Raw genomic sequence first — 27,232 nt, 5'->3', positions numbered from 1 at the left:
CGGAGCATGCTGTAAGGTATGCGGCTCATGCTGCATGGTATGCGGAGCATGCTGTAAGGTATGCAGAGCATGCTGCATGGTATGCGGAGCATGCTGTAAGGTATGCAGAGCATGCTGCATGGGCTGCGGAGAATGCCGCATAGTGCTGGAACCCGGCAGCTCTACAGAACCTTCCCACTGCTGATGCGGTAGCTCACGCATGTTAGCAGATGGTGCAGCAAGAACATGCGTCTGGCAGAGTGGACTGCGCATCGGTGGTGCAGCTCTCACAGGTGGAGGGTGGGAGCAGGCAGCCACAGTATCTGCTGAGCGCACAACCTCGGCGGGTTGTAGGTTAACAGGTGCATTGTCAACCTTCCAGCATGAGACTCCTGCATGAAGGAGCAAGCTGAGACTGTATAGTCTGCAGCATGGACCACTAGGGTCTATGAAAGACAACAACAAACGGAGCTACTGTCCGTTGTGACTGAGGGTCTAAAACCGCTGGTGCGGCAACAGACGGAGTTACTGCCTGTTGCGGTACCACCTTGCCTCTCTTGGGAGGTGTGCAGTTGTCGTACTGCAGCAAGTCCGAACTGACCCAGTGGCTACACCTAGGCCGTTGGACTTGCGCGGAAGGGACCGACTTGCACTTAAAAGCTGCAAGATTTGGTCCATGGTTTCTGCGAGAAACCTCTTCCGCAGACGAGGAATAAATGGGCTCTCTCGTCTTTGTGTGGGTGGGGTGATCACGTCGGCAACGTGTGTAGATACACCCGAAACCACGGAGGGAAACGTCTGTTCGTTGATCAAGGCCTGTGGAACCCATAAGTCCTTCGACATTACTTCTCCCCTGGGCTTGGGAGCTTGTAAGAGGTATCGGACTAGGTGAACAACTGGCACGAACAGACGAACCCTCGAACGCAACACTGTAACACTTTGCGCATATCACTTTATCACTTTTGATTTTCTGTTTGCACTTATTTCACTGAACTCGAAACTTTAAGTGGTTTGTACCTGAAACACGCAATCCTATCCTTCATTAAAAGGTAGTAATTGCGAAAACAGTATTACAATGTAACAGAAAAACATAATGAAAGAGAAAGAATTCAGTGGCTGGAAAAGAGACTAAACACTAGATCAAATAAACTACGTTTAAAATCTCTCACCGCATAAAGCCTGGGAACAAGAATAAAACTCTAGAAACGTTTTACCTTCTTCCCCTATAGCGACTAGGGAGAAGAGCAAAAAACGAGAACAACGTTACCCGCTTGAACGAAACGTTTATCCTCCTCTCTCTCCCTCCGTCTCTATCTCTCTCTCTCTCTCTCTTGACTTAGAACCTGAGAGATGAGCCCAATTATATATATCGTTAAAACATATTATTTGTTAAAGGAAAAAAACTGAAAGGTTTCCCAAATAAAAAGTTCCTTTATTAGAATTAAAACCATTTAAGCTAAGAAAGAATGAACGAAACGCTAGAATTGGTTTACTCTTACTGCAACGTGAAACCGTGAAATACTCTCTCTCTATCGTAACGATAGAGCGCAAGTTGAACGTTCTGAACGTCAACAACTGCGGAGACTAAACAAAACGTTAGTTCAACTTTGAAAACAGTACGAGACTATCAAAGAAATTCTTTCAAAAACATTAAAATTAAAATAGCATAAATTCTTAACAGGAAAAACGATATGACGGGCTCAATGTTAATTAACTTCGGTTCCAAGTAAGGACCGCCTACTATTAGGAAAGGTCGCATATAAACAAACATAAAAATTAATTTTTATAAGTTTATAATAAATGGAAGTTAATCGAAGAGGCCTATAAATGGCGGAGAGATATAAAATAAATCTATAACTTTGTTAAGCAAAATTACCAAAAACCTAAACACACTTCCGTCTAAGGGAAGGGTGGGTATAAAAAGTGAGAGAGAGTCTATACTCTCTTCGGCACCAACACTTCCGTCTAAGGGAAGGGTCGGCCATTAAAAGTGAAAGAGAGTCCATACTCTCTTCGTCACCATAATTAAATCAAATTAATTCCAAAAGCTTGCTAAGCTAATGATAAAGCTTCCTGAATAGCGAAGGCTAAACTCTAGAGCAAATACATCACCAAATCGTGAACAATAACTCCAGAATCAACAGCGTATCCAAGTAGGTCTAGCCGGTGGCACGACAGAGGAAAAATTGAGTTCTTGTTGACAAGAAGTACTTGAGTACCTGCTCACAGATGGCGCTGTTGTGTACACCCCCACCTGTTTAGCGATCGCTGGCGTATCCCGACCGTAGATTTCTGTCGGGCAACAGAGTTGACAGCTACATGATCATCGGGTAAGATTAATATTGAAAAATGATTTTCTTTACAAATGTCTTTCCCAGTGTTTACATTTGTAAGCTCTTCGAGACTACTGTATATGTTTTTCAAATCAGCTGGTAAAGGAAAACTATCGAAATATATCTTTTTTCTTGCTAAAAAAAAATGAATTTGTCAAAGCATCATTTTTCTTTTACCACAGTTTCTAGCAAAAATATATTTCCATTGCATTTACTGTTGATTTCAAGGGCATTTTGAATTTTAGAGGTATTTCATCCATTATCGATGCTCGAACTTTAGTCATTAACTTTACGATGCTTGATTACAAAGCTGCAGAAATCTGATTTTCTTTTCGAATTCTTTAGGCAGTTTTTGTGCACCGTTGTTTACCTTCTCATAAACTGAAAAAAATTATATGTACAGTGATATAACAGCCATATTCTACTGAGCAGCATTTGTCAAAACTACGGTAGTAGCATAATGGCAGAAATGGACGCAAAACAACTGTTATTTTCTAAATTGGTTATTCATAACATTACGGCTGTTTTTCACTCGGTTGTTTATAGCCGTATGCAATAGTACTAAAAATACTTGTATCACTCATTCTCTTTTGCTTTTTATACTTATTAAACAAGAATGTGGGATAAAGAGGGAGAATACAAGATTAGTTTATTATTTAGCATCAAAAAACGGAACTTGCATGATGCCCAAGCTAAATGATAAAATAATCTTCATGGGTGAAAATTTGGAGCTCACACAATATGTGAAATCCCAAGTGTTACAAGAGTATTTGTGGTATACCGGTAATTTACTTGATTAGTTTTAAAGCCCCAAAGATACCTTATTATAAAAGAATTATTAAAATATTGAAAATATTAAACTGCGATATAATCAGGGATCCTTAATACAGACTTTCCCATAATATATTTTATACATAAGTATCAAAGGAGCGATAGGGGAACTGCGATATTGCGAAGGATTACTGTAATGGCCATTGTACGCAAAAGTATATAGCAATAGTATACACAACGAAACATTAAGGAAATAGTACTGCAAATGTACAAACATTTTACTAGGCAGGGGGTATTCAAGAGACAGAAATATATACAAAAACAAAATAAGGGTAAATAAGAGAAATAACTTCAGAAGACCGAGGATACCGGTAAAACAAAACCCTACACTTGGGATTTGGGGAGGCGTTAAATTTACATCATTAGTTAATCTTATCATCACCATTGGAAAAGCAGAATACCATGTGCCACAGGGCATGGAAAACAAACCAGTATGGAATAACTAGAAGAGAAGTGGAAGGCTAAGGACATCTTACCACTACACACATTGAAAAAAGCACAAAGAATTATGATGGGTAAATAGTTCTGCACTATTCTATGCAGCAGAATCACAAGCATGGACAAGGAAAATCAAGAATTCTGAAAATGTTCTGACCTTCAAATGTTAAGATAAATGAGTGGAGTATATTACAATATGATCACACAAATGAAAAGTGAGAACATGAGATGAAGATTACTTGAACGCATGATGAGAAGAGGATGATCAGGATTCAGGACAGTGATCTATTAAAGGCCCCAGTAATAATGGAAAAAGAGGACAGATGAAGGCTTAGGACCTGATCAGAATTCAAAATGACATACCACAGGAGAGAGAGATAAAAACAGGACACTCATGTCAAAACCCATAAAAAGAAAAATAGATGCATGAACATTTGATGATGATTAATACTGATAAAGATATAAACATTTTGAGAAATATAAATGAAAAATAGGCATGATAAACAAGCGACTTTGATTAAATCTTGTCTGCCTACTCAATAAACAATTACTTGCATATAGTTAAAATTTTTTGAAGTTCCAAAGATTCAACTATATATAAAAAGGATATTCCAAAATTTGATCACTGCTGGAACAGAACTTCTAAAAAAAAAAACTCTGGTACTAAATTGTATGAAACTAAAGGCAAGCCTGTAAGGACTGACTGTACGCCCCATCCTATGAAGAGGACGATATAGTTCGCTTATACAGTATCTAACTGCAAAGGATGATCTGAACAAGAAAACAAACCTTATTCAATGAGATAATCAAAGAGCGTGAGATTAATATTAGAATCCAGATTAACAAATTTAAGAGAATTCAAACTTTTACCCAACAATTTACCAGAATACCAAACCTGGGGACAATATCTTAAAAAAAAAGGCAAATGCATTAAAAAGGGATTTTGCCAAAGGAAAAATCTATTTCTGGGCGAGGAACCAGTGTCGCCCAGTGAAATGCTCCTTAAAGCAACATTTCAAAGGTATAAATACTGCTAAATATACCAGAGAAAGAAGTTGCAAGGAATTCTAGGAATATATCCAGCTCGCTCACCCCTAAAGGGTGTCGGTATTAAAACTGGGGCGAGTGATACCACTACCAGAGATCCCTTTCCAATTAGACTTTTCCCTCCTCCAAAAAACTTTAAAACACTTTCTCCTTACTGACATACCTTATGCCGAGTAACTTTTTACTTTTTGTAGAAGAATTAAGTTGGTAATTTATGAGTTTTTTCAAAAATACATTTTCCTAAATCAAACTGTGTAGTTTTGCTGGAAAGTGAAAAAGTAACTCTTGAAAAACTTTATGCATCAACAGCAATACAGGGTGGCTTGTAAGGGTTTAGAAGGTGTCTAGGTGATTTTGATAAGAATTAATTCTTGCAACAAATTGCAAACCTAATGAGGTATGACTGTAAAAAAATTATTGCCGCAACTAAAGAAAGATGGACCAGATGAGCTTTCTAAGAGTGAAATGTAGGTCAAGGTTAACTTCTAGAATTGCAAATTAGCTGCATGTAGTTCAGATATTTCTTCTTTTTTTTTTCAATAAAAGATCTGGGCAAGACAGAAATTATAGCATGGGCCCTATAGCTCTGCAATGGGGATCTAGGTGGTTATTCAGCACCATTTACCTTGAAGGAATCAAGCGTTGCATACGTACCAAAATTCACACGTTAAAAGTTTCCAAAGGGGTTCACCTTCATTTGACTAATTTGCACTGGATACTATATTAAGCCATGTCTCTATTAGGATCAACAGCAACCAATATTTTGTAAGTATTTTGCTTATTTAGGTAATCTGGGGAATAGCTTTCCAAGATCCATATATGTATAATGTAACTACTTGGGTTTTAGCATCATATCTCTGCATTAGCCTCATTACAAAGACAATGTAGTAGCTTTGCCTGGCATGAAGTTTGACATTTAGTCCCCTAACCTTTTCCATGGTCACTTCTCTCTCTTTCAAGGTGTACTCTAACACTATACCTCCTATAGCACCACAACTTCATCTTTGTTTATTATGTTAAAAAGGACTATCAAATCCTCTCTGCACATCACCTTCCCTTTTCAACATAATCATACAGTACTCCTGACAATCACACAACCTCAACAATTACCTAAACGTTGTGCCTAACCTCTTCTATTGTCTCATTCTTTACAGGACCTTCTGTTATTCATCAAATTTATTAATCAGATTCTAGGTCTTTCACAAAAAAATAATTATGCCATATATCTTTTTGTGAGATATAAACTACTAAAATTAGTCTTCTATGAAGGACATCTGCATAAACTTCTTTTATTGACCCATATGCTTAGTGAAATGTTTAACTAGCCAATACTGTACCAAGTATTCCATTTTTGCAATTGGAGGCCTATAATACTGAAGAATTCCATAATTGCACATACTAGGGTTATGGCAGTTCCAAGAATAACTAAATAAAAAAACAGTTTGCAGTTTAATTTAAACAGGAAACTTATATATTTCAAAAGATACAAAACTAGATTGACAAAATTATCTTAACCAGGTAATAAAAAAACTACCAGCAAACTCCCCATGATGACAACAATCTTTTTAAATACTAAGAAGCAATAATAACTACACTAAAAACACACTACAACTGATGCACAAAACATACGGTAAAGTAACCTTGAATGTGGCAGCGAGTTTTTAAAAAAACCTATCATGAACTGATCTTGAAATTCAAAACTACACAAACATTACTGGAACTAAAGCAGTAATGGATCAGTTACTTATGTACATGTGATATTCACTGGTTTAAATATAAAATAAGAAAATGTGTGAAGGTTACATACTGTCAAGCACAGATTATTTCATGAAAACAAACTTGAAAATATTGCATAAAATAAATTTCTGAGGACACTTGGAAACAATAATCATAAGATTAAGAACTCAAAAAGTTTAAAACTCAAACTACGGTAACAAACGGGATTTGCCTTTTCTTCAATTCTCAAATCTCCCAAAGAGTTTCCAACGGACAGCTCGGATTTCACCCCATCCTGACAATCCAATGATAGAGGAACAATCCACTTTTTTATCAACAAGCCATAACAGGAAGGAATGCATCCAAGATGTATCATAAACCTGCTTTGTAAGCCTCACAATAATAAACCTATATGCACACATCAGTTTAAAACTTACTGCAAAAGGACAACTTCACAGCATCACTGGGTATAAAGTTTAAGAAGCTTGATACTTACGAGAGGGATCCTCCATTTCAGGAAGGAAGCGAAACTCGTGATCAAGCTCTGTTTCTCCGTCGACATCATCCACATCTAAAGTCTGTAATGGGTTGAGTGGTGTAAGTTAACCAGAAATAAAACAGGTCCAACGTCGCTACTTAATTTTTAATTTACCTAAACTTGATTCATAACATTAATGATTTTAAATTTACCTAAACTTTATCCATAACTTTACTGATTTTAATTTACCTAAACTTTATTCATAAATTTACTGATTTCTTGATTCATAACATTACTGACAGACATGAAAAGTGAATTCTTATTTGCTTAATTCTAGCCTTGAACACACAAGGGTGATATGATTTATTTTTGAGGGGAACATTTAGGCCAAATTTGAATTAGCCAAAGGATGATTAACAATATCTGTATCTAATGCTCAGAAATATATCAAATTTAAATAATCTTTATCTTTCCTAAAACAAGCCTGGAGCTCTTTATTAAGGAATATACTTTTGGCGAAGCTGGAAGACAAGCAATAAATCTTTAAGGAAGATGTAACTACCCCACCGATAGTTAGTGGGGGGGGGGGGAACTGGTTACCTTGCTCTCTCTCTCACACACACACATACACCAATGCTGTCTCGTCACTTTTGATTGCAGGCAGACCTTGATGATGGCGGAGCAAATTTGTATAAAGGTCTGTACCGTTAGGAAAATTAGACAATACTTTAAATTTGCCTTTTGTTCCGTCACTAAATAGAAACCCTTTCGCTCTTTATTAGGAAGACTTAACCCTAAGGTAGATGGAAATACTAACCAACTGGATGGTTTTTTACTTGGGGGTTTCCAACCGTGCTACGCACGCATAAAGGGGAAAACCCTCACACGTCGCTAAAACTCAATGTAACAGCACGCTTTAGCGGCCTGACCTATCCGTGTGATTGTGTGATACTTGCAATGTGACTCCTCTAAGTAAGAATTCTCAGAAATCGTAGGATTCTTTGAATCAACCATAATGATTGTCTAACGCTTCCACAGACTTTCTCTAAGGACCTGCGCCACAGAGTAGTTCTTCTCAAATGCCAGCGACTTACCAATGCCCCTAAAATCGTGAGCTCTAGGTCTCCTCATCTGCTGAGAAAGATCAGGATTCAAGGCCCAGTCTATGACCTTACGAATCTACGGTGAGATCGTGTTCTTGGTGATCCTTCTCTTGACCTTTCCCGTGCTGACGAAAACTGCTGACATTCGAGGGCAAGCTCCTGTAGTTCTTTTGATATAGCACATCAAGGCCTTCACTGGGCAAAGTAGCAACTGATCCGGATCATCAGTTAAATTACAGACACTCAATCTGTAAGGACCCAAATCTAGGATCTGCTACTCCCGGATTTTAAGTTTTGGCAATAAACTCAGGGAATAAACCAAGTATTACCTCTCCCCATTCCACTGAATGGGAGATGTCATAAGAATGATCTTGAAGTTCACTTACTCTCTTGGCCGGGGCCAAATTGAGAAGGAAAAGTCTAAGCTCAGGTGAAGAGCTGATGCCTGATGTAATGGTTTGTAAGGCACCCCTTTCAGAGATCACAGAAAACGAACAACATTCCAATTAGGTGGTCTAACTTCCAACTGAGGACAAGTAAGCTCTAAACTCTGCACGAGGAGAGACAATTTCAACGATGCAGAAATAGTGTAACTCCTTTCAATCCTAAGGCGAGGCTCAAGGCTGAGCGATAACCTTTGACCACCAAGACCAAGAGGAGCTTTTCCTTCCAAAGATACACAAGGAAATCTGCTACTGCGGGAATAGTGGCATCATTAGAAAAGATACCCCTTCCGGACACCAACCACAGAAGACTGTCCACTTAGCCTGGTACACGGCAACTGAAGATTCCCAGAGGTATCCGGGCATCATCTTCATGCGTTGCAAAAATCATCTCTGCGTGAGGAGATGCTGGATAACCTCCAGGCCTGAAAACATAAGGACTCTACAGCTTTGTGATAGATGTTCACAAGTGGTTGTCTGAGTAGATCGTGCCATGCAGGGAGTTCTTTCGGGACTTCTGTCAGAAGCTGAAGAAATCCCAGGAACCATTCTGCATGATGCCATGGCAGAGTTGAAGGTCATTGCCAAGTTGGTGGACGATCTTGCCTTATTGAGCACCTTTCTCACCAGGCAAAACAGGAGAAAGGTGTAAACATCGATGTCACACCGTTGTTGGAATGCAACTTGCCAAAGAGCCCGGGGATCCAATAAATGGGAACAATACAGCGGGAGCTTATTGTTCAGCGACATTGCAAACATGTCCAATATTGAGGAATCCCACAGTCAGGACTTTGTTGGCTACTACATGATTCAAAGACCATTTGGCACCCACTATCTGAGTCACTCTGCTTATGTTGTCTGCAAGCATATTCCTCTTGCCTGGAATGAAGTGAGCTGATAAGACACCAAGTTGTCTTCTGCCCATCTTAGCATCTCCACTGCAAGATGGCAAAGGTGCTGAGAAAAGATACCGTCTTGCTTGTTTATGTAAGCCACTACCGCTCATCAACACCACAGAGTGACCCGTCAGGAACTGATGAAACTGTTGCAGGGCTAAAAAGGTTGCCCTCACCTCCAGACAGTTTCTGTGCTAGGATCTTTTGGACTCGGACTAGTGCCCGGAGGTCGTGTGGTGCAGCAGATGGGGGCCCTACCCTTCTTTTGATACATCTGAAAAGAGCATCAATTCCAGTGGATGAGAGAGGTCAACTTCTCAGCAAAGGTTCTCATCTGTCACCCAACATTTCAGGTCCGTCATCTGCTCGGGTCCCATGGGGACCAGCGAGTCCAGTGAATCTGTGTTGAACCCAACTGGACTTCATTCGCCACTGAAGTGTAAAATTGCCAGATATTCTCTCTCTCAACTTACACTGATACTGCAAACGTTACTATAGACATGATGTTTCTTGTCCTGTGAGAAGCTAAAAATACCACACTACTTGTTGAACAGCTAACACAGGTCCCAAAGAGAACATGTTGATAGACTTGTGGGCACAATCCCTTTAGTAATGGGCTGTGAAGATCGTCTGGCACTTCTGGACTTGTCCCTCCAAAACTTGCCATACTGATAGGGTCCTTTTGAAGGCTAAGAGTAGCTCCCTCACTTCTTGAGCACAAGCCGTGTCACTAACTGCTCAATGATTCTAGGCTCTGGATGTGTTTTGAAGCCAGAAGGAGCTGGTATTCTTTGAGAGTTTCCTATTACACCTACCTGTACAGATAAACAGGTTTTGGAACTGTGGTCTAAAATGCTTTATGCACTTCAGATAGCATATTAGCGCTCTTACATGACAAAGCAGCAATTCATTCGAATCCTCAGTTGCTTCCCGGAATGAAGATATAGAAAAGGGCTCAAAATCTATGGTTGTGATTGGCAGGGATTTGAGTCTTCTCTATGAATTCAGGCACGAAGGAAATGGAGACTTTCCTCCAACCCTCAGTATTAGATAAAAATTTAAGACAACCTGTGGATTTCACTACACCATTTAGTCAAGGCCAAGGCTAATAATAAAATGCTTTTTAGTGCAAGATCCATGTCAAGAGGCCCTTCTCGGAGGTTCATGTGAGCTTTATTTTTCAAAGAGCTAGGGATTTTGTTGTCTCAAATTGGTGGTCTTAGGTCTCTCAGAGGGGAGGATTGCTCAAAACTCCTCAAGTCATCAGTAGTGAGAGTTCCAACTGTGAAGAGAGGTCAAGGCCGTATGGCCTAACGACTTAGCTCGAAGTTGAGGATAGACTTCCACCAATGAAACTAGTTTCTCTCTATGTAAGATGAGAAAATATACCATTTGTTTGTCAAGGGGGAGAGTCCAAACAGAGTTCCTTGTGAAAAGCCCCTCTTTTGGAGGAGATGCTGAATAACCTCCAACCATAAAGAGACAGGGATGTCACTGACCTGCGATGACTTAATCAAAAGAATGTGCACTAAAAAAAGACAGCTCGACAGCAATGGCATGCGTGCGTACTGAATCTCTTGTCCTAGAACGTGATGATTTAGATTAGGACAATCTTTGAAGAAGGGAGTGAGAAAACTTTCGCTGCGGAGGCAATCTTCTTAGGAAATACAGCGGGTTCTAGCTCCTCTTTGCCTCATTGAGGTATGAATTTTTTGTCTTCATAGATGATGAGGTTGAAGACATCGGACTCAGTGGAGAGGGAGGCCGAAGGCATTTCCAACTCTTAGCCGACAAGAGTGCTCATTCACCTTCTGGCGAGAGAACTGCGGAAGGTTAGAATGTCATCAACAGTACCTTCCAAGGTCTCGGGGAGACCTGAGGGGATGACATTGGTCTTCTCCTCTGCTGGGGCTGCAGGAGATGGCTTTAGATTTAGTGGTACCCAAAGCTAACAAACTTTTCCTCTGATGAGATGCCCTCCAACCCTAAGGATGAACACAATGTCTTTAGGGTGTTGTCTCTCACCAAGTTGTTATGTCAGGCTCACTCCGAACTAGCAGGAGATTACAGTTCTTCTCTGTCATTAAACTTAGGGAGATTTGAAGGAGAGGGTTCAGAAGCTTGAGTACGAGAGGAAGGAGAGAGGGGTTTACCAGAACCATTCAACTTCATGGAAGATCTTGGAGGAGAAATATCTTGCTTAGGCTTCTTTTTCCTTCTCTTGCTACACTCAACCCCTACGATGAGAGCCACAATGAAAATGAATAGAAAAATTATCAGCCAAGTTCACTATCACCAAGAGTATGTACGTACACATCACTTGCTTAAGTCAAATATGCTACTCAATGAGACGGCAGGGGGGACGGGGCTTCCCAGCCACCGGCCTGTAACTACAAACGCCTAGTTATAAAATTTTAAAAGAAGTTTCCAGCTTCGCTGAAATCATACTCTTAATAAAGGACGAGGGTTTGTATCAATGTAGGAACAAAGGTCTATTATATTTTGAGTTGGTTAGGTTAACAAACACCTCACACACCAAAGCAACCTTATTATCATCTAATTTAATTTAACTTATCTAAAGTTCTAAAAGAGGTTACTGTGCTGTACTACATATTAGGTAAACAGTAATGCACATAATCTTTACTGTATTAGCTTTCTTGACTTCAAATATATTTTATAAACCTTGAAAGCATCACTAAAAGCCGAATGTCTTTATTATATAATTAAGATTTAAAGGGCAAGAAACAAAAATTTAAGTAATATCATGAGACTATAATGCAGACATGAACCACAAAAAGGTAAAAAACCTAGTAAACATGCAAATTTTCACTAACTAGCCCTATCTTTCAAAAGATTCACAATTCAAAAAGAAATCTTAAAACGAGGTGTTGGGAAGAGTAAGAGGAGTAATGTTTTAACTTGGAATTCTATAACCACATTAATGAATTCTTCCCTGTTCCTGAGAGGTGACAGGGTAAAACAAGATAGAAAAAGATAAGACAACTGACTTGGGAAACACGCAACTAGCCTCTGCAACCTCAACAGATAGAAAATTCTACTTCATATGATAATGAACTTGAAAGATATACTGTATATAACTAAGAAATCAACATTTCAGATAACTAATAGAGCTAGCATCGACTAGTGAACATCTCTGAAGACTGTTATAAAGAAACACCCATACTCTCATTTCATACCATAATAAGCATTAAATATACAAGGAAATAAGGAAAATGGCTTCAGGGAAGAGAAGCTGCGAAACACTAGTGAAACAAAACAAGAGAGTAATCAAGAGCACCTGCGACCACCAATTACAGGCAAGATCTTATAGAATATATACACTCCTGCTCCCAATAAACAGCCACTAAAGAAAATTTTCAAACCTCTGCATTGTAGTAAAATGACATTAAAAAAAAAAAAATATTAATGGTGTACATCAAATCTACAACACTCTCCCAAATAACTGTTCACAGATTGCTTACCACCTTTGCTACATTACTCTTTATTCTATGTACATCGTCATCTTCGTCTGGCTCATCTACATCGTCGTCATCATCCATCTCCATACCTGTAAAACAGGAAAAATTAATTATGGCAAGCGAACATTACTTCAGTATCAAGTGGAATAAAAATCAGACATTTTTTTATGTAAAAAACCAAGAAACGTAAAAATGCAAGACAGAACAATGTAAAAATTAACACAATCTTGGGATCGACACGACCAACAGGAATTAACAAGGTAATCATATTAAAGCCCAATTTTAGTAAGTTTAGGAACATTAATTACTCTACTGTACCATAACCATAACCAAACAAAAAAAATTAAACTCATTGACAATCTTCAACTAAAGCGAAGAAAAAAATACCTACCTTCTTGCTGTAAAAAGTCAAAATTGTCCATAACCGCTTTCTCCGCATCTCTAATCTGTGCCTCTAAAGTAGATGGTGGCTGTCCCTACATAAAAATAGAAAGTGAATGAAAATATTCAATTTTAATTTTCCAGTTATGTCTCAGTCAAGATGTCAACTCACAAGCAGATTTTAAAATTCTTTACAGTAATCAAAGTTACTTCACAAATACAGTATGAAAAAGACTTTTAACATTTCTTTCTAATCTAAATATTTTCCATTACACACACACACACACTCACACTCACACTCTCACTCTCTCTCTCTCTCTCTCTCTCTCAAATACTTATAGAAAATATTCATATTATTCACTCACTTTTTTCTGAACATAACATCGGTTAGGATCAGGCTGTCGCTTCGTCGTATCGGACCCATTCATGGCCGGCGTGTTGTTATGGTTTTCTTCATTTTCTCCTCCAGAAATGCCTAATAATGACCTGTCAAGAAAAAATTAAAATAACCGACTTCAAAACCAAGAACTAAGCAGGGATGAATTAACTGTGAAAATAATTATCTTATTTACTAAACTTTTCTACTCTGGTAAGATGTAATAAAATCTAACATTTTTCTTCCCTGGTGAGATAGTGCTAGCAATGTCTTGAGCAAATTTTTTTATGCCCATTCTTTCTCATCCATTCAAGTAGGTAGCTGTCTACCTTACTGACATCTCTCTTAATATTCTCCTTTGGGCACACATCATTCAGGTTCGCTCCTGAGTTGTTGGCTAGACTCAGAATCTTGGGGTCCCGGCCCTTCAGTCCAATTCCTTCAAGATTTCGAGTCTCCATTCTGTATCTGATGTCCCAAAACCTTCTCCTTCTTGCCAGTAAAGGAATCGAGGAATTGACCAAAGTTCTGAGACCCATTCCAGGAGTATTAATGTAAACCAACCCCTACCAACACGCATTTTCAACTTGCAGTACTCTATCACCCTTTTAGCTTTGTCAAGCTGCATTTAATAAGGTAAATGCCTTGAATAACAGCATGAAAACAGGTTAATTGCATAAACAAATCTTAATAAAATTAGTGATAAGATCATCATCATTAAAATAAGGTTTAGCAGAAAAACAAATGCAGAAATTACATTCCAAATATTACAGAGAAAAAAATGCAAAATTTATACCCCATCTAATAAAAGACAACGAAACCAAGGAAAATTTAATCCACACAACTTTGAAATAGAACATAAAAAATCAAAAACTTTTCAAGCAATTTGCATTTTCCATAACCATAAACCAGGGTGTTGTACATCTCTGCGGCTAAAATTGAAACGGTGTGTGCTGGCAGGGGCACAGGGCTTCCTCACGCCCCCGCTGTTAACTACTGACACCTTATAAAGAACTTTCAACAACCATACTCCAGTTACACTGATAAGATATTCCTATCAATGGACACGGGTTTGTTTCATATGAGAACAACTCCCAATTTTAATCATTGAACACAGTCCATATCTTAATTTTGCCTATTAAAATTTTTTACTTTCATTTCATACAATCTTTCAAGGTTTTCCACACGTTTGCGAGTACAGAATGAAAAAATAGGAAATAACTTACCTTACTCTATTACTTCTTAAATCTATAATTGTATCCGTGTAACCAATTTCTTGTAGATACCTGAAAAAAAATAATTTCATTTAATAAAAAGTAATCAGGAGTACAACAAACATATTAACAATATTGAACAGGAATTCCCCATGAATGGAAGACAAATATTCCATGAGTTTATTCTTGTTTGTATTAAGAGGCCACAAAGAAAAGATTACAAAAAATGGAAAATATAAAGAAAAATACTAAATTATATTGACATTAGGCTAAAGGCCAGGAAAAAATAAAAATTCAAATTTGGAATTAAAAGGGATAAATAACAAAAGTAATTGATACTTAAATAAAAAATAACCTTCGGTTTGGCAAACTTCAATTTGATAGTTAAGAAATTAAGAGGGAAACTAAAAAAATGTTATAAGGAAAATGTTCCAGATTTATAATCAAGGCAAACCTTCAGGGTCATAGGACACAGATCAAGAAAAAAAAACTTACTAATCCCACAATGCTCAACTGACAAACTTTTACTCAAATATCTAAGGATCATGTAAATTTAAGACTTGAGAGATCAAAATGAAAAATCAGGCTCAATAAACACTTAAAATTTCAATATTTATTGTAAGTGTAAAAATATGACAAATTTGGAAAAAATCTGTATTTTTCCTTAACTAATATAAAGCTGTAGTTGTTTACATAGGATATCTCTTTTGGCAAAGCTGGAAAGCAGCCAATAGAAAAAGAAAATGTTTGGTGGCAACCCTACCTTCCCACTGTTGTGGGTCACTAGGGTGTGCTGAGGGTTAACCCCCACTTATCTCTACTCACAGCTCACAGAACTGCCTCACTTTTTTATTGCAGGCAGGACTTCAGGGGGACAGGTGATGGTGGGACAATTGTTGTAATTTACTAAAGGTTTGTATTAGTTAGGGAAAAATACAAATTATTTCCAAATTTGTTACTTGTTCCCACACTAACAAACCTTCCGTTGTTTACATGGGACGACTCACTCTTAGGTGGGTGGACATCCGGCTTTTGGCTAGCCATTGAAACGGGTTGCACTAGAACAATGTTGGATTGTATCTTAAGGTCCACCTTAACACCTCGCTAATAAACCACAATGTGTGAGTTATTGCGGCCTACGCAAAAGAAAAAGGAGTTTGTAGAAAATAGCATCTGAACATCTGGGTAAGTTGAGCGTTCCCAATGATCCATCACAAGAAAACAGTGGGGAAGTGAACAGTATAATTAGTTATTATGTATACTCAAATACACAAGGGAAGTAATTCTTACCTGCAGAGGTTTGAAGCCAGTCTGCAGTGGACCCAAGGAGCTGTACCCTAAGAGAAGGGAAAATGAAGAGAGGAGAGCCAGACACTCTCATTCACTCCAGACTTAGCCTGGGTAAACAATGCCCTCAACCATCTGCTGTTTGTCCACCAAGGAACTTGAGGTATCAAACCCTTTATTGTGCAGCCACCAAAGAGCTGATAGTAAAAGTATCGAGCCTTCTGTGGGTAACGTCTTTGAGATAGTGGGCGGTGAAGGTTGTTTGCCGCTTCCACACACCCACTTGTAACACTTGAGAAACTACTCAAGACCAGGGATGTGCTGATGCCCCTGACATCATTAGCTCTAGGTTGCTGAATTGGAGGAGGGTCTTATTGGAGAGCAAACTCGATGACTTTACGAATCCCAGAAGAGATCATGTTCTCAGTGACCCCTCTCTTCGTTCTGCCCAAGCTTACAAATAAAGCTGAAAGCTGGAGTCGTTATTGCAGAACGTTTAAGATAATACCTCAAACCCCCTTACTGGGTAAATTAACAGTTGATCTGGGTCATTGGTTACAGTACGGAAACTCGCTATCTGGAAGGCCCCGAATCTAGGATCCGTGACAGATGGATTTTGAGTCTTAGCAATAAACTTAGGGACGAAGCAGAGTGTCACTTCCCGCCTTCCCCTTGAATGGGCGATGTCGTACGAGAGACTATGTTGTTCACTAACTCTCTTTGCTGACGCTAAGGCGAGTAGGAACACCGTCTTCAAAGTGAATTTACGGTCAGTTGCATGGCGTAGTGGTTCGTAAGGAGGACCCTTAAGAGACCTCAGGATGCAAACCATGTTCCAAGGAGGTCTAATCTCTGACTGGGGGTAAATGATCTCATAACTCCCTATAAGTCAAGAAAGCTCCAATGAAGAGGAAAGATCTACTCCATTCAATTTAAAGGCTAGGATTAAGGCCGAGTGATAGCCTTTCACCGCCGAAACTAAAAGGAGTTTTTCCTCTCGAAGGTAAATAAGGAACTTCGCTATTACAGGAATACTGTAGTGGTATCGAGGGGAGAGATACCCCTTCCATGACACCCACTTGGCCTGGTACACTACCATGGAGGACTTGCGTAGATGTTTGGACATTCTTTTCACAGCTTGTAGCGAAAGGCCTCTCTGTGAGAGGAGACGCTGGATAGTCTTCAGGCGTGAAGCCAAAAGAGACTGGACGTTCTTGTGATAGATGTTGGCGTGTGGTTATTGGAGTATATCTGGACGTGGAGGAAGTTCTCTCGGGTGATCTACTACCAGTTACAGAAGGTCCGAGAACCACTCTGCATAATGCCATAACGGAGCTTGAGGGTCATCATTAGACTTTTGGATTCTCTGGTCTTGTTGAGCAAGCTCTCATTTCTAAGAGCTTTATGTGCTGGTACCTTAGGATTCGGACCAAGGGCCTGAGATCGTGTGGTGCAGCAAGTGACCACCCATCCTTGTTTTGATGTGTCTGTGAAGAGTAACAAATCTAGAGGAGGGATGAGAAGATCTTGGCCCTTGCAGAGCTTCTCTTCTGCCACCCACCGTTGCAGAGCCGTTAGTTGTTCCTGGCCCATTGGTACTAGGGTGGCTGGTCCCACAAGGACTTGAGATGCCATTGGACGGAACTTACCTTGAGGCGACCGTTGGGAATAACACGGATCAGGGAGGTTAAATGGCCTAAGAGACACAACCACTGTCAGGCTGGCATGTCTTCTCATCTGAGGAAGGGACGAGCCCCTTCTCTCAGCCTGTGTATTCTGTCGTCTGATGGAAAGGCTTTTTGTGTGACATTGTCTATTAACATACCGAGGTACACTATTCTCTGTGATAGAAGCAGTTTTGACTTATTGAGATTGATCACTATCCCTAGATCCTAGCATGTCTTGATGATGAAGAAGGGTCATCTTCGAGTCTGCCAGAACTAGCCAGTCGTCTAGGTATCTTAAGAGATGAATGCCGTTCTTGTGAGCCCATGTTGACATTAGGCTGAACACCCTGGTGAAGACCTGGGGTGCTGTTGAGACCGAAACAGAGAACCTTGAATTAATAGCGTCTTCCCTCGTTTATGAACATTAGATACTTCCTTGAAGAAGAATGGATTGGGATCTGGAAGTATGCGTCCCGGAGATCCAATGTGCACATGAAGCCATTGGTCATACTACTTGAATGCCCATGTCTGCCATCTCCCTCCTGAATGGAGTTTTAAGGAAAAACTTGTTCAGGGGGGAGAGATCTATGACTGGTCTCAATCCTCCAGTCACCTTTTTTCAACAGAAAAGGTCGGCTGTAGAAGCCTGGAGACCTATCCGAGAACTCTAGGAGAGAGCTCTTCTGCAGCATGGTCTGGTCTTCGACCCTGAAGGCCAGCTCCCTTGCTGATCACTTCGCACATGAGCTTAGAGGAATTGGATTACGAGTCAGAAGAGGAGGAGATATTGAAAGGGACGAGATATCCTGAACTGACAACTGCGATCGATCAGGGATTGGACCCGTGATGATGCCACCTCTGCCAGAGGTGTTGCAGGCATCCTCCCACTGGTGGTCTGATGAAAGGATTACCCTCCCTGGGAGATGGCCGCCCCCCCCTGCCACCTTTCCTTGTTCTGAAGGACTTCCCACCTTTCCGGTCCTTGGATTCAAAGGGCTCCTTAGACACCTTAGTCTTTGATGTTGAGGGACGGAAAAGATCTGGACTGATCTCTGGGTGGTCTTAGAGCCCTCCCATAAGGCCAAGACTGATAACCTTGAGTCATGTCTCTATGGGGAGAAAATCCTTGGAGGAGTTTCTCCACCTGTCACCTGCTCATTCCACCTCTTCGGGATTGAAGAGGGAAGGTCCCTTAAGGGTCGAGTTCCGAAGAGGCATCACCTCCACTTTCGGCATTTGCCTGTGGAATCTTACTATCACTGTATCCCTTCGCTTCAGAATTGCATTCGCTCACAAGTTGACCACGTGGTGCGAAAGGAAATCCAAGGTCCGGGTACCGGACAGAAGGAAAGATTCCAAGGACCATCTGATCGTCTCCTTGGAAAGACCTGCAGAACGAACAATGTGGCCCAGAGACCCGAACCATAGATCGAGCCACGAAGCAGCCTGTATGGCATATCTTGCACCTCGCTCTATGTTGAGTACCTCAGAGGTAGAAAAGGAGGCTCTCAAGGAGACTAGTCTCTGCAGTGGAACGGTCTAGAGTCTGGGTAGGACGAGGATCGTTCTGGATCTTGTAATACAATGCTTCCTTTGGAGTACAAAATGGAAGTGGCTAAGATAGAGTGGAAGACTGTGCTCTAAGAGAGCTAGAGGCGCCTGCTAGCTGGGTGCCAAGGCGTTTGGATGCAGTAGAGCTGATAGAGGGGCGTTGCATAGGCAAATGCTTCATAAAAACACTCCAGGCTTTGAAAGGCACTGGAGGTAGTCTTGACAGAGGCTTCTCTAAGGGTTGGTCTATCTCATTTCCTTGTCCAGTCCGAGGTCGATTGGAATGAGGGTCAGGAGATGTAGCGCCATGTGCTAATGGAGAGCGCAGGCATCTATGATGTCCTCTACAAGAGGGTCTCCTCAATCTAGAGCGTTTAGAACGTTTAGATTGTAAGCCTCTAGAGTCACGGCCTTTCGATCGTGAGCGGATAGCTTGCGATACAGAATGCTTGCCTCGCAATCATGATCATCTTGATCGAGAGTGCTTAGCGTGAGACTTTGAGCGTGAAGCTCGTGATCGTCAGCACAAAGCCTGTGATATTGATCATGATAGTGAGGATCGTGATCGTCAGCACAAAGCCTGTGATATTGATCATGATAGTGAGGATCATGATCGTGTGTCTCTAGAGGAGCGCTAAGTGGAACTTGCGCTCGAGCGTGAAGCTCTTGATCTTGAGTGGTGCGCCCTAGATCAAGGGTGTGTCCTAGAAGACTTACGACTAGGCCGCGAAGAACTACAGTCTTTATGGCATGCGCGCGTAGTGTTATCATGTGTATGTCCATGGGATGAACTTAGATTGTGAACAATCTCTTGAACCTTGTAAACGGGGTTCAGGCGAGCGTAAAGCTCATAAAGGTGATCCTGTTACAGGACGGGATGTCGTCACACACCCAAGTGAAAGGCGAGCAGGTGGAGCGCTTGTCATAGGAGGATCACTGTGCTCGCTAGGATCCTTCTGCTTAACCTCGTCAGCTTGCTGGGGCAGCACATGCGAACTTGAACCATCTCTAGTGGAAGAAACTAGGTTTATGTTAGGGTTAGGCGGCGATGTCGCCCTAGGTAGGAAATAGGACATTGTCAGCAAGAGGCAACTCTAAGGGCGAACGAGAGAGATCACGTCCGCACGTGGAAGGGCCAGGAGAGGGTGAAAGGTGGACTTCACAAAGATTCAGGACAGATGATGTTGCCAAAGGGGAAGGTTTTCTCCTTGCGCCCACTGAAGGAGTTGCAGAAGTTTCCCTCAAAGGGGAGCAGAAACCCCCAAGGATGGCCAGGCCTGCAGCACATCTGCAAGGGAAAATGGCTCCCAAACAGCTGTGAAGATCCTTCACCAACTCCCAGAGAAAGGTGGCCGAGGAGGAGCTTTGGGAAGCGATCCAGGGCTGCGGGAATAAGAAACCCGAGCTCTTTTCCCTGTGAAGGCAGACTCAGGGGGAGATAGATCTCTCTTAGCTTTCTACTTCCTGCGCCACCAGAACTTCTCCCACTGGGAGGCCGACCACTCCCGACACTTGTCGCAGGGCAAAAACTGCTCACAGCAACCCCCCCTCACAGTCAGGACACAGCAGATGGGGGTCTGTGTTCACGGAGGATGTGAAGGTCTGCAAGGGCGACCTTCAAAACCAGGACAGGTATGCATGGGAGCGTCAAAAGAAGGAGCACTCTCACACTTCAAAAGAGGAAGGAAGCGCATATGTCTAATGGCAAGCTTTGGGAAGAGGTGGAGAGCGGACACGTCCAATTTCAACCAGCCAAAAGAGAAAAGTGAGGCAGCTCTGTGAGCTGTGAGTAGAGATAGGTGGATGGGGTACCCCCAGCCAACCCGCACCGACCCACAACAGTGGGAAGGTAAGGTTGCCACCTCGCATTTTCTTTCAATCCATTGGCTGCCTTCCAGCTTTGTCGAGAGAGATATCCTATTTAAACAACGGAAGGTTTGTTAGTGTGGGAACAAATATGGAAGAAAAGAGGAAACTTACTGTCTCAGTAACTGTCTCGACTGCTTCCAAGACACGTTTGTATTGGTTGAGAGAATAGCATCTGTGTCTACCCGTACTTCCTCACCCCCGTCTTCGGATGGGGGATTCATATCCCCTTGAACCAAATCTGTGCCATATTTCAACTTATGATACTTGGCTCTGAAAAGATAACACATCAATAAAGATTAAACAACAGGTAAATATTAGAAGAGAGAGAGAGAGAGAGAGAGAGAGAGAGAGAGAGAGAGGAGAGAGAGAGAGAGAGAGAGGAGAGAGAGAGAGAGAGAGAATATATACTGTATAAATGATAACTTGTTCATTCATTCAATTATCCAGCTTACAATTATAAATAATATTAAAAAAGAGAGAGAGAGAGAGAGAGAGAGAGAGAGAGAGAGAGAGAGAGAGAGAGAGAGAGAGAGAGAGAGAGAATATATACTGTATAAATGATAACTTGTTCATTCATTCAATTATCCAGCTTACAATTATAAATAATATTAAAAAAGAGAGAGAGAGAGAGAGAGAGAGAGGAGAGAGAGAGAGAGAGAGAGAGAGAGAGAGAGAGAGAATATATACTGTATAAATGATAACTTGTTCATTCATTCAATCATCCAGCTTACAATTATAAATAATATTAAAAAAAGAGAGAGAGAGAGAGAGAGAGAGAGAGAGAGAGAGAGAGAGAGGGAGAGAGAGAGAGAGAGAGAGAGAGGAGAGAGAGAGAGAGAGAGAGAGAGAGAGAATATATACTGTATAAATGATAACTTGTTCATTCATTCAATTATCCAGCTTACAATTATAAATAATATTAAAAAGAGAGAGAGAGAGAGAGAGAGAGAGAGAGAGGAGAGAGAGAGAGAGAGAGAGAGAGAGAAATATATACTGTATAAATGATAACTTGTTCATTCATTCAATTATCCAGCTTACAATTATAAATAATATTAAAAAAGAGAGAGAGAGAGAGAGAGAGAGAGAGAGAGAGAGAGAGGAGAGGAGAGAGAGAGAGAGAGAGAGAAATATATACTGTATAAATGATAACTTGTTCATTCATTCAATTATCCAGCTTACAATTATAAATAATATTAAAAAAGAGAGAGAGAGAGAGAGAGAGAGAGAGAGAGAGAGAGAGAGAGAGAGAGAGAGAGGAGAGAGAGAGAGAGAGAGAGAGGAGAGAGAGAGAGAATATATACTGTATAAATGATAACTTGTTCATTCATTCAATTATCCAGCTTACAATTATAAATAATATTAAAAATCCCTTCAATTACCATTACAAAACTGTACTGCATTCACTTCCCTTAAAAAGAGTACAGGGGACAACAAAACTATTCAAATGCTATTCATTTCCCTTGAAAAAAAGAGTACAGGGGACAACAAAACTATTCAAATGCTATTCATTTCCCTTAAAAGGAGTACAGTGGACGTCAAAACTATTCAAACACTATTTATATTCCTTAAAAAGAATACAGGGGACATCATAACTATTCAAACGCTATCTATTTCCCTTAAAAAAGAGTACAGGGGACATCAAAACTATTCAAACGCTATCTATTTCCCTTAAAAAAGAGTACAGGGGACATCAAAACTATTCAAACTATTTATTTCCCTTGAAAGGAGTACAGGGGACAACAAAAATATTCAAACGCTTCTTTAGTTGAATGTTTACAATTTTCATTAAATCCTTCCTATTTGCTTCTTTTCTTTCCCAGAACCTGAATTCATTTACAATAATAATTTCTACACTCCAATTTCAGTCTCATTTTCTTCCTTAGTATATTGTACATCCAAGAGTAGGCCGCAACTTACAACTTAGATTTTTAAAATTACTGCAAATTCAATAACTCACATCATTGTGAGAAGTACTTTTAAGAATCCATAAATTTAGCAGAGGTAATCAATAAATTCCCAATAAATTTAGACCATCTGACCATTATATATTACAACAGTAACTGACATTATCTAGTAACCGTAATCTCTTTACAAGACTGCAATACATTTCAACAAGATACACCAGAAAAAAACGAAGTAAAGCAGCCATACTGACCTTTAACCTTCAATTTTAATGATACTGACTTGCAAAAAAAAACCCTCATTACCTCACATTTACTGCTTTTTATAAACTAACCATACCGTATGCTACATAAGCTATTATTGACTTATATTGCTAAGTTGTAGTAATTAATTTACAAAGCATTATTGTACTTTACTCATCAAAAGAAAAACTACAATCTTTATAATGTATAAAATTATCTCAAGTTTCTCCCGTATTATCTCCTATCAATGCAAAGAACATATGATCTTTAGAGGATTAATAAAACACCCCCCCAGAGATAAAATCCCAAAGCGATCTCCCTATCTCCCTCGACTAAAACGATCCAAATGCCAAGGGAATACAAAATAGCTCAGCAGCTTCAAGAGGGGAAGAGGCAGGAGCAGGAGTGGGGGAGATCCAAGGCTTATGGGATGTTCTACCTGCAGTTGTGATGTCAAGAGAAAACAAAGCTTTAATATTGACTTTAAAGAGCACAGTACGAAGGGAAAAGAACATGCTTCACATTACCTTTGATCTGTCATAACACACACACACACTCACATGTACACTCAGACAAAATAGCTACTGGATGACTCAGTAAAAAACATGTCATGATGTCAAACATCTATAATGACATTAATGCTGTAGCTGTGCCTGACACAATACGAGAGGGGCTGGAGTTGGAGGAAAGGGCAACCTTTTACAAGGTAAATAGGGTAATGATATAGAATGAGAAGAAATAAAATTATTGCAAAATGCATACACCGTCATAGATTTTAGGAAAAGGGAATACAGTACAGTACATTACATAACTGCAGTATCAATGAAAAACTGACAATATCAAATTTCTTTTATATAAGATTAAATAATTAATTTATATTTGAAAGAAAAAACAGAAAAAAACAATTGCAATCAACTGTTATTCTAACATGATTGCGACTAAAATGAAAACTAATAACTAAATTAAAATGTCCCACTGAAAATATATCTCTTTACAAATAACCTTAATTTTAATACAAACTATACTTTGATTATACATTAAACGTCATAAAATATTCAAGTATATTAATGGATTATCTTAAGGTAACTAACAGCCATAGAATATATATCTAGTAGATGGGGATATTTATGATTTCTATATCAAAAAGTATGATCGTTAAGCTTTACAAAACTAAACTCTAAGAAATAAACCTTAAAAAGAAATGTGCTGTTTCAACCCTTTATGGTTTCCTTATAGCACAGTATAACCAATACTGATAATCTTTAAGTTAGAATGAACATTAAAATAATCATTATTGAATCAACTGCAATGGTTTCCCTTTAAATCAAATTAAAATAAAATTACTTGAATTACCCTAAAAAAGTTTCATCAACCTAATGTGAGATGGTGGAAAGAAAATAAAAAATACTTGGGTGGTATTGCACAAGAAATAACTTTTAAAGTTCTACTCACCTTTCTTGTTTTAAAGCATATTCTAACATTTTTATTCTTCTAACTAGGTCATTTTTTAGATTTTCTTGTCCTTTTCTTTCTCCATTGAGAAACGCTATCTTTGCCTGCAAAAGAAATTAATATAATAATAATAATAATAATAGTAATAAGAATAATAATAAGAATAATAATAATAATTTTTGATAATAATAATAATAACAATTTTAATAATAATAATAATATTAATAATAATAATAACAATAATAATAATAATAAAAATAATATTAATAATAATAATAATAATAATTTTAATAATAATAATAATAATAATAATAATAATATAAATGATAATAATAATAATAATAATTGACAAACGGTTCATAAAAACCTTTTATTTAAAATACAGTATTAAAAGTTAGATAAAACAATGATTGTACCTACAGTACCAGAACCAACAATATCAGTGAAACTAGGTGGAACTTATCATACATAGGTCTTCACAAATCTCCACAAAGTATAATGTAATAAGCTAACCATGGATTATTAGTACACACTTCAAAGGCTGAAATGGAATACGGGATTTAGGCTCAACATTAAGCACTGGTACCCCATGGCCCTTTTAGCACTTCAGTTAATTTCTAATAAATTAATTTGAAGAATGGGGTATAAAATAGAAAAATAAATTATAAAAATCGCAAATTATATAAGAAATTTGTATTTTTCCTAACTATATAAAATTGGAAGTCCTCTATAAAAGAGGAGTATGCTTTCAGCATAGCTGGAACTTGGCTGTCTAGATTTATAATGAGGTCTTGGTAGTTACTGGCCGGTGGCAGGGAAGACCCCACCGCACTAGCACACCCGAGTAGCCACTTTGACCTTCATCTAGGGCTTGTCATGTGGATGAGGCTTGAAATATAATGTAAAGGACTCAATTTCCAGAACAGGAAGGTAAGCCATTCTCGTCCTGCTAATCACCTTTATAAGAAAGAGCTGAAGAAGGGGGTACACTCGTGGCCACCTGGATTCAAGATCTTGGCCATTAACCCCTGAACCCAGACAATGGAAATCTTTCATCCTTCATTATTATTAGTGACCTTAGAAAAGGTATGACATTTCCTAGTCACTTCACCTGGGCAAGTTCATTTCTGAAGAAAGAAAAGTACTTTGAGGCAAGTTCATCTTCCTAAGTATGAAGAGTGCTTTGTGGCAAGTCCATCTTTCAAAGGGTGAAAAGCATTCTGAGGCAAGTTTATCTTACAAAGCACGAGAAGCACTTTGTGGTAAGATCATCTTTCGAAGAATAAAGAACGCTTTATGGCAAGTTCACCTCCTGAAGTCATTTAATGCTTAACACTGAAAAAGAGGAATACTTACAGAGAGAAGGGTTATAGAATGGTAAGAGACTTTGGAGAGAGGTGGCTGGAGGTAAATGTGGATGAGACTGAGGTTATGGTGAGAAGTAAGGAAGATATGTACGGCGTAGCCATACTCTACATAAAAGTATAGGCTTGGTTATAAAACAGGAGGAACAATTTAGATACTTGTGATCTAATATAAGCCAGGAGAGAATGTGAGGCTGATGTTTTAAGAATATGATAAAAGCAGCTTGGAGAATGTGGAGGAAGGTAGCAGAAGTGGTATGTAATATGAAAATGCCAATCAAGGAAAAAGTCAAGAATGCCACTTTTTGCTGCGTTGAGTATACAGGGTAGTACGAATTACAGGTTGGTACAGACTGGAAAGATCTGTAGTAGTACAGTATTGAATATTATGATGGAGAAGGGAAGAATGTCAGAATTAACTGAACACACAGTTGAGATACTGTGTTATTGGGTCCTTTGACTAGCCAGACAGAACTGTACTACATTCTTTCTCTCTGGTTGCGGTTTATTTTCCTTTTGGCTACACATACACTGGATAGTCTGTCCTATCTTTACATATTCTCCTCTGTCCTCATACACTTGACAACACTGAGATTACCAAAGTTCTTCTTCACTCAAGGGGTTCACTACTGCAATGTAATTGTTCAGTGGCTACTTTCCTCTTGGTAAGGGTAGAAATGACTCTTTAGCTATGGTAAGCAGCTCTTCTAGGAGAAGGACACTCCAAAATCAAACTGTTCTCTGGTCTTGGATAGTGCCATAGCCTCTGTACCACAGTCTTTCACAGTCTTGGGGTAGAGTTCTCTTGCTTGAGGGTACACTCAGGCACACTATTCTCTTATTTCTCATAGTTTTTTTTTGTTTTTTTGTTTTTATAGTTTATATATGAAAGATTTATTTTAATGTTATTGTTCTTAAAATATTGAATTTCAGTAGTTAATTACATCTCTTGTAGTTTCCTTATTTCCTTTCCTCACTGGGCTATTTTCCCTGTTGGAGCCCTTGGGCTTATAGTATTCTGCTTTTTCAACTAGGGTTGTAGCTTAGCAAATACCTAATAATAATATGTGCAGGATGTTACAGGTTGGGAAGATCTGTATTCAAAGGATGGCCAGAATTATGAAAAATGTAATACCTGTGTAACATATAACAGATACTTTACAGTACCATATGTCTGTAGGTGG

At 39.2% G+C, this 27,232-nt stretch overlaps 1 protein-coding gene across 6 annotated transcripts in view; it reads right to left on the bottom strand.

The window, feature by feature from the left end:
* The window catches only part of LOC137614341 (striatin-3-like), a 79,314-nt gene that overhangs the window by 43,810 nt on the left and 8,272 nt on the right, over window positions 1-27,232 (bottom strand). For 5 of the 6 annotated variants that reach the window (XM_068344111.1, XM_068344113.1, XM_068344116.1 and 2 more), the window contains exons 2-8: window positions 24,685-24,788; window positions 21,200-21,358; window positions 14,727-14,786; window positions 13,490-13,610; window positions 13,135-13,219; window positions 12,747-12,832; window positions 6,841-6,922 (exon numbers count right to left, since the gene is read on the bottom strand). In XM_068344111.1, coding sequence (XP_068200212.1) covers window positions 6,841-6,922; window positions 12,747-12,832; window positions 13,135-13,219; window positions 13,490-13,610; window positions 14,727-14,786; window positions 21,200-21,358; window positions 24,685-24,788 — 697 coding nt within the window. The remainder of the gene's footprint in view (window positions 1-6,840; window positions 6,923-12,746; window positions 12,833-13,134; window positions 13,220-13,489; window positions 13,611-14,726; window positions 14,787-21,199; window positions 21,359-24,684; window positions 24,789-27,232) is intronic. The other variant, XM_068344112.1, reaches the window with a different exon arrangement.

Source organism: Palaemon carinicauda, chromosome 20, assembly GCF_036898095.1.
Source record: "Palaemon carinicauda isolate YSFRI2023 chromosome 20, ASM3689809v2, whole genome shotgun sequence".
Classification (NCBI taxonomy): domain Eukaryota; kingdom Metazoa; phylum Arthropoda; class Malacostraca; order Decapoda; family Palaemonidae; genus Palaemon; species Palaemon carinicauda.
The sequence above is the reverse complement of the archived record's forward strand: the minus strand, read 5'-3'. Positions and strand labels throughout refer to the sequence as shown.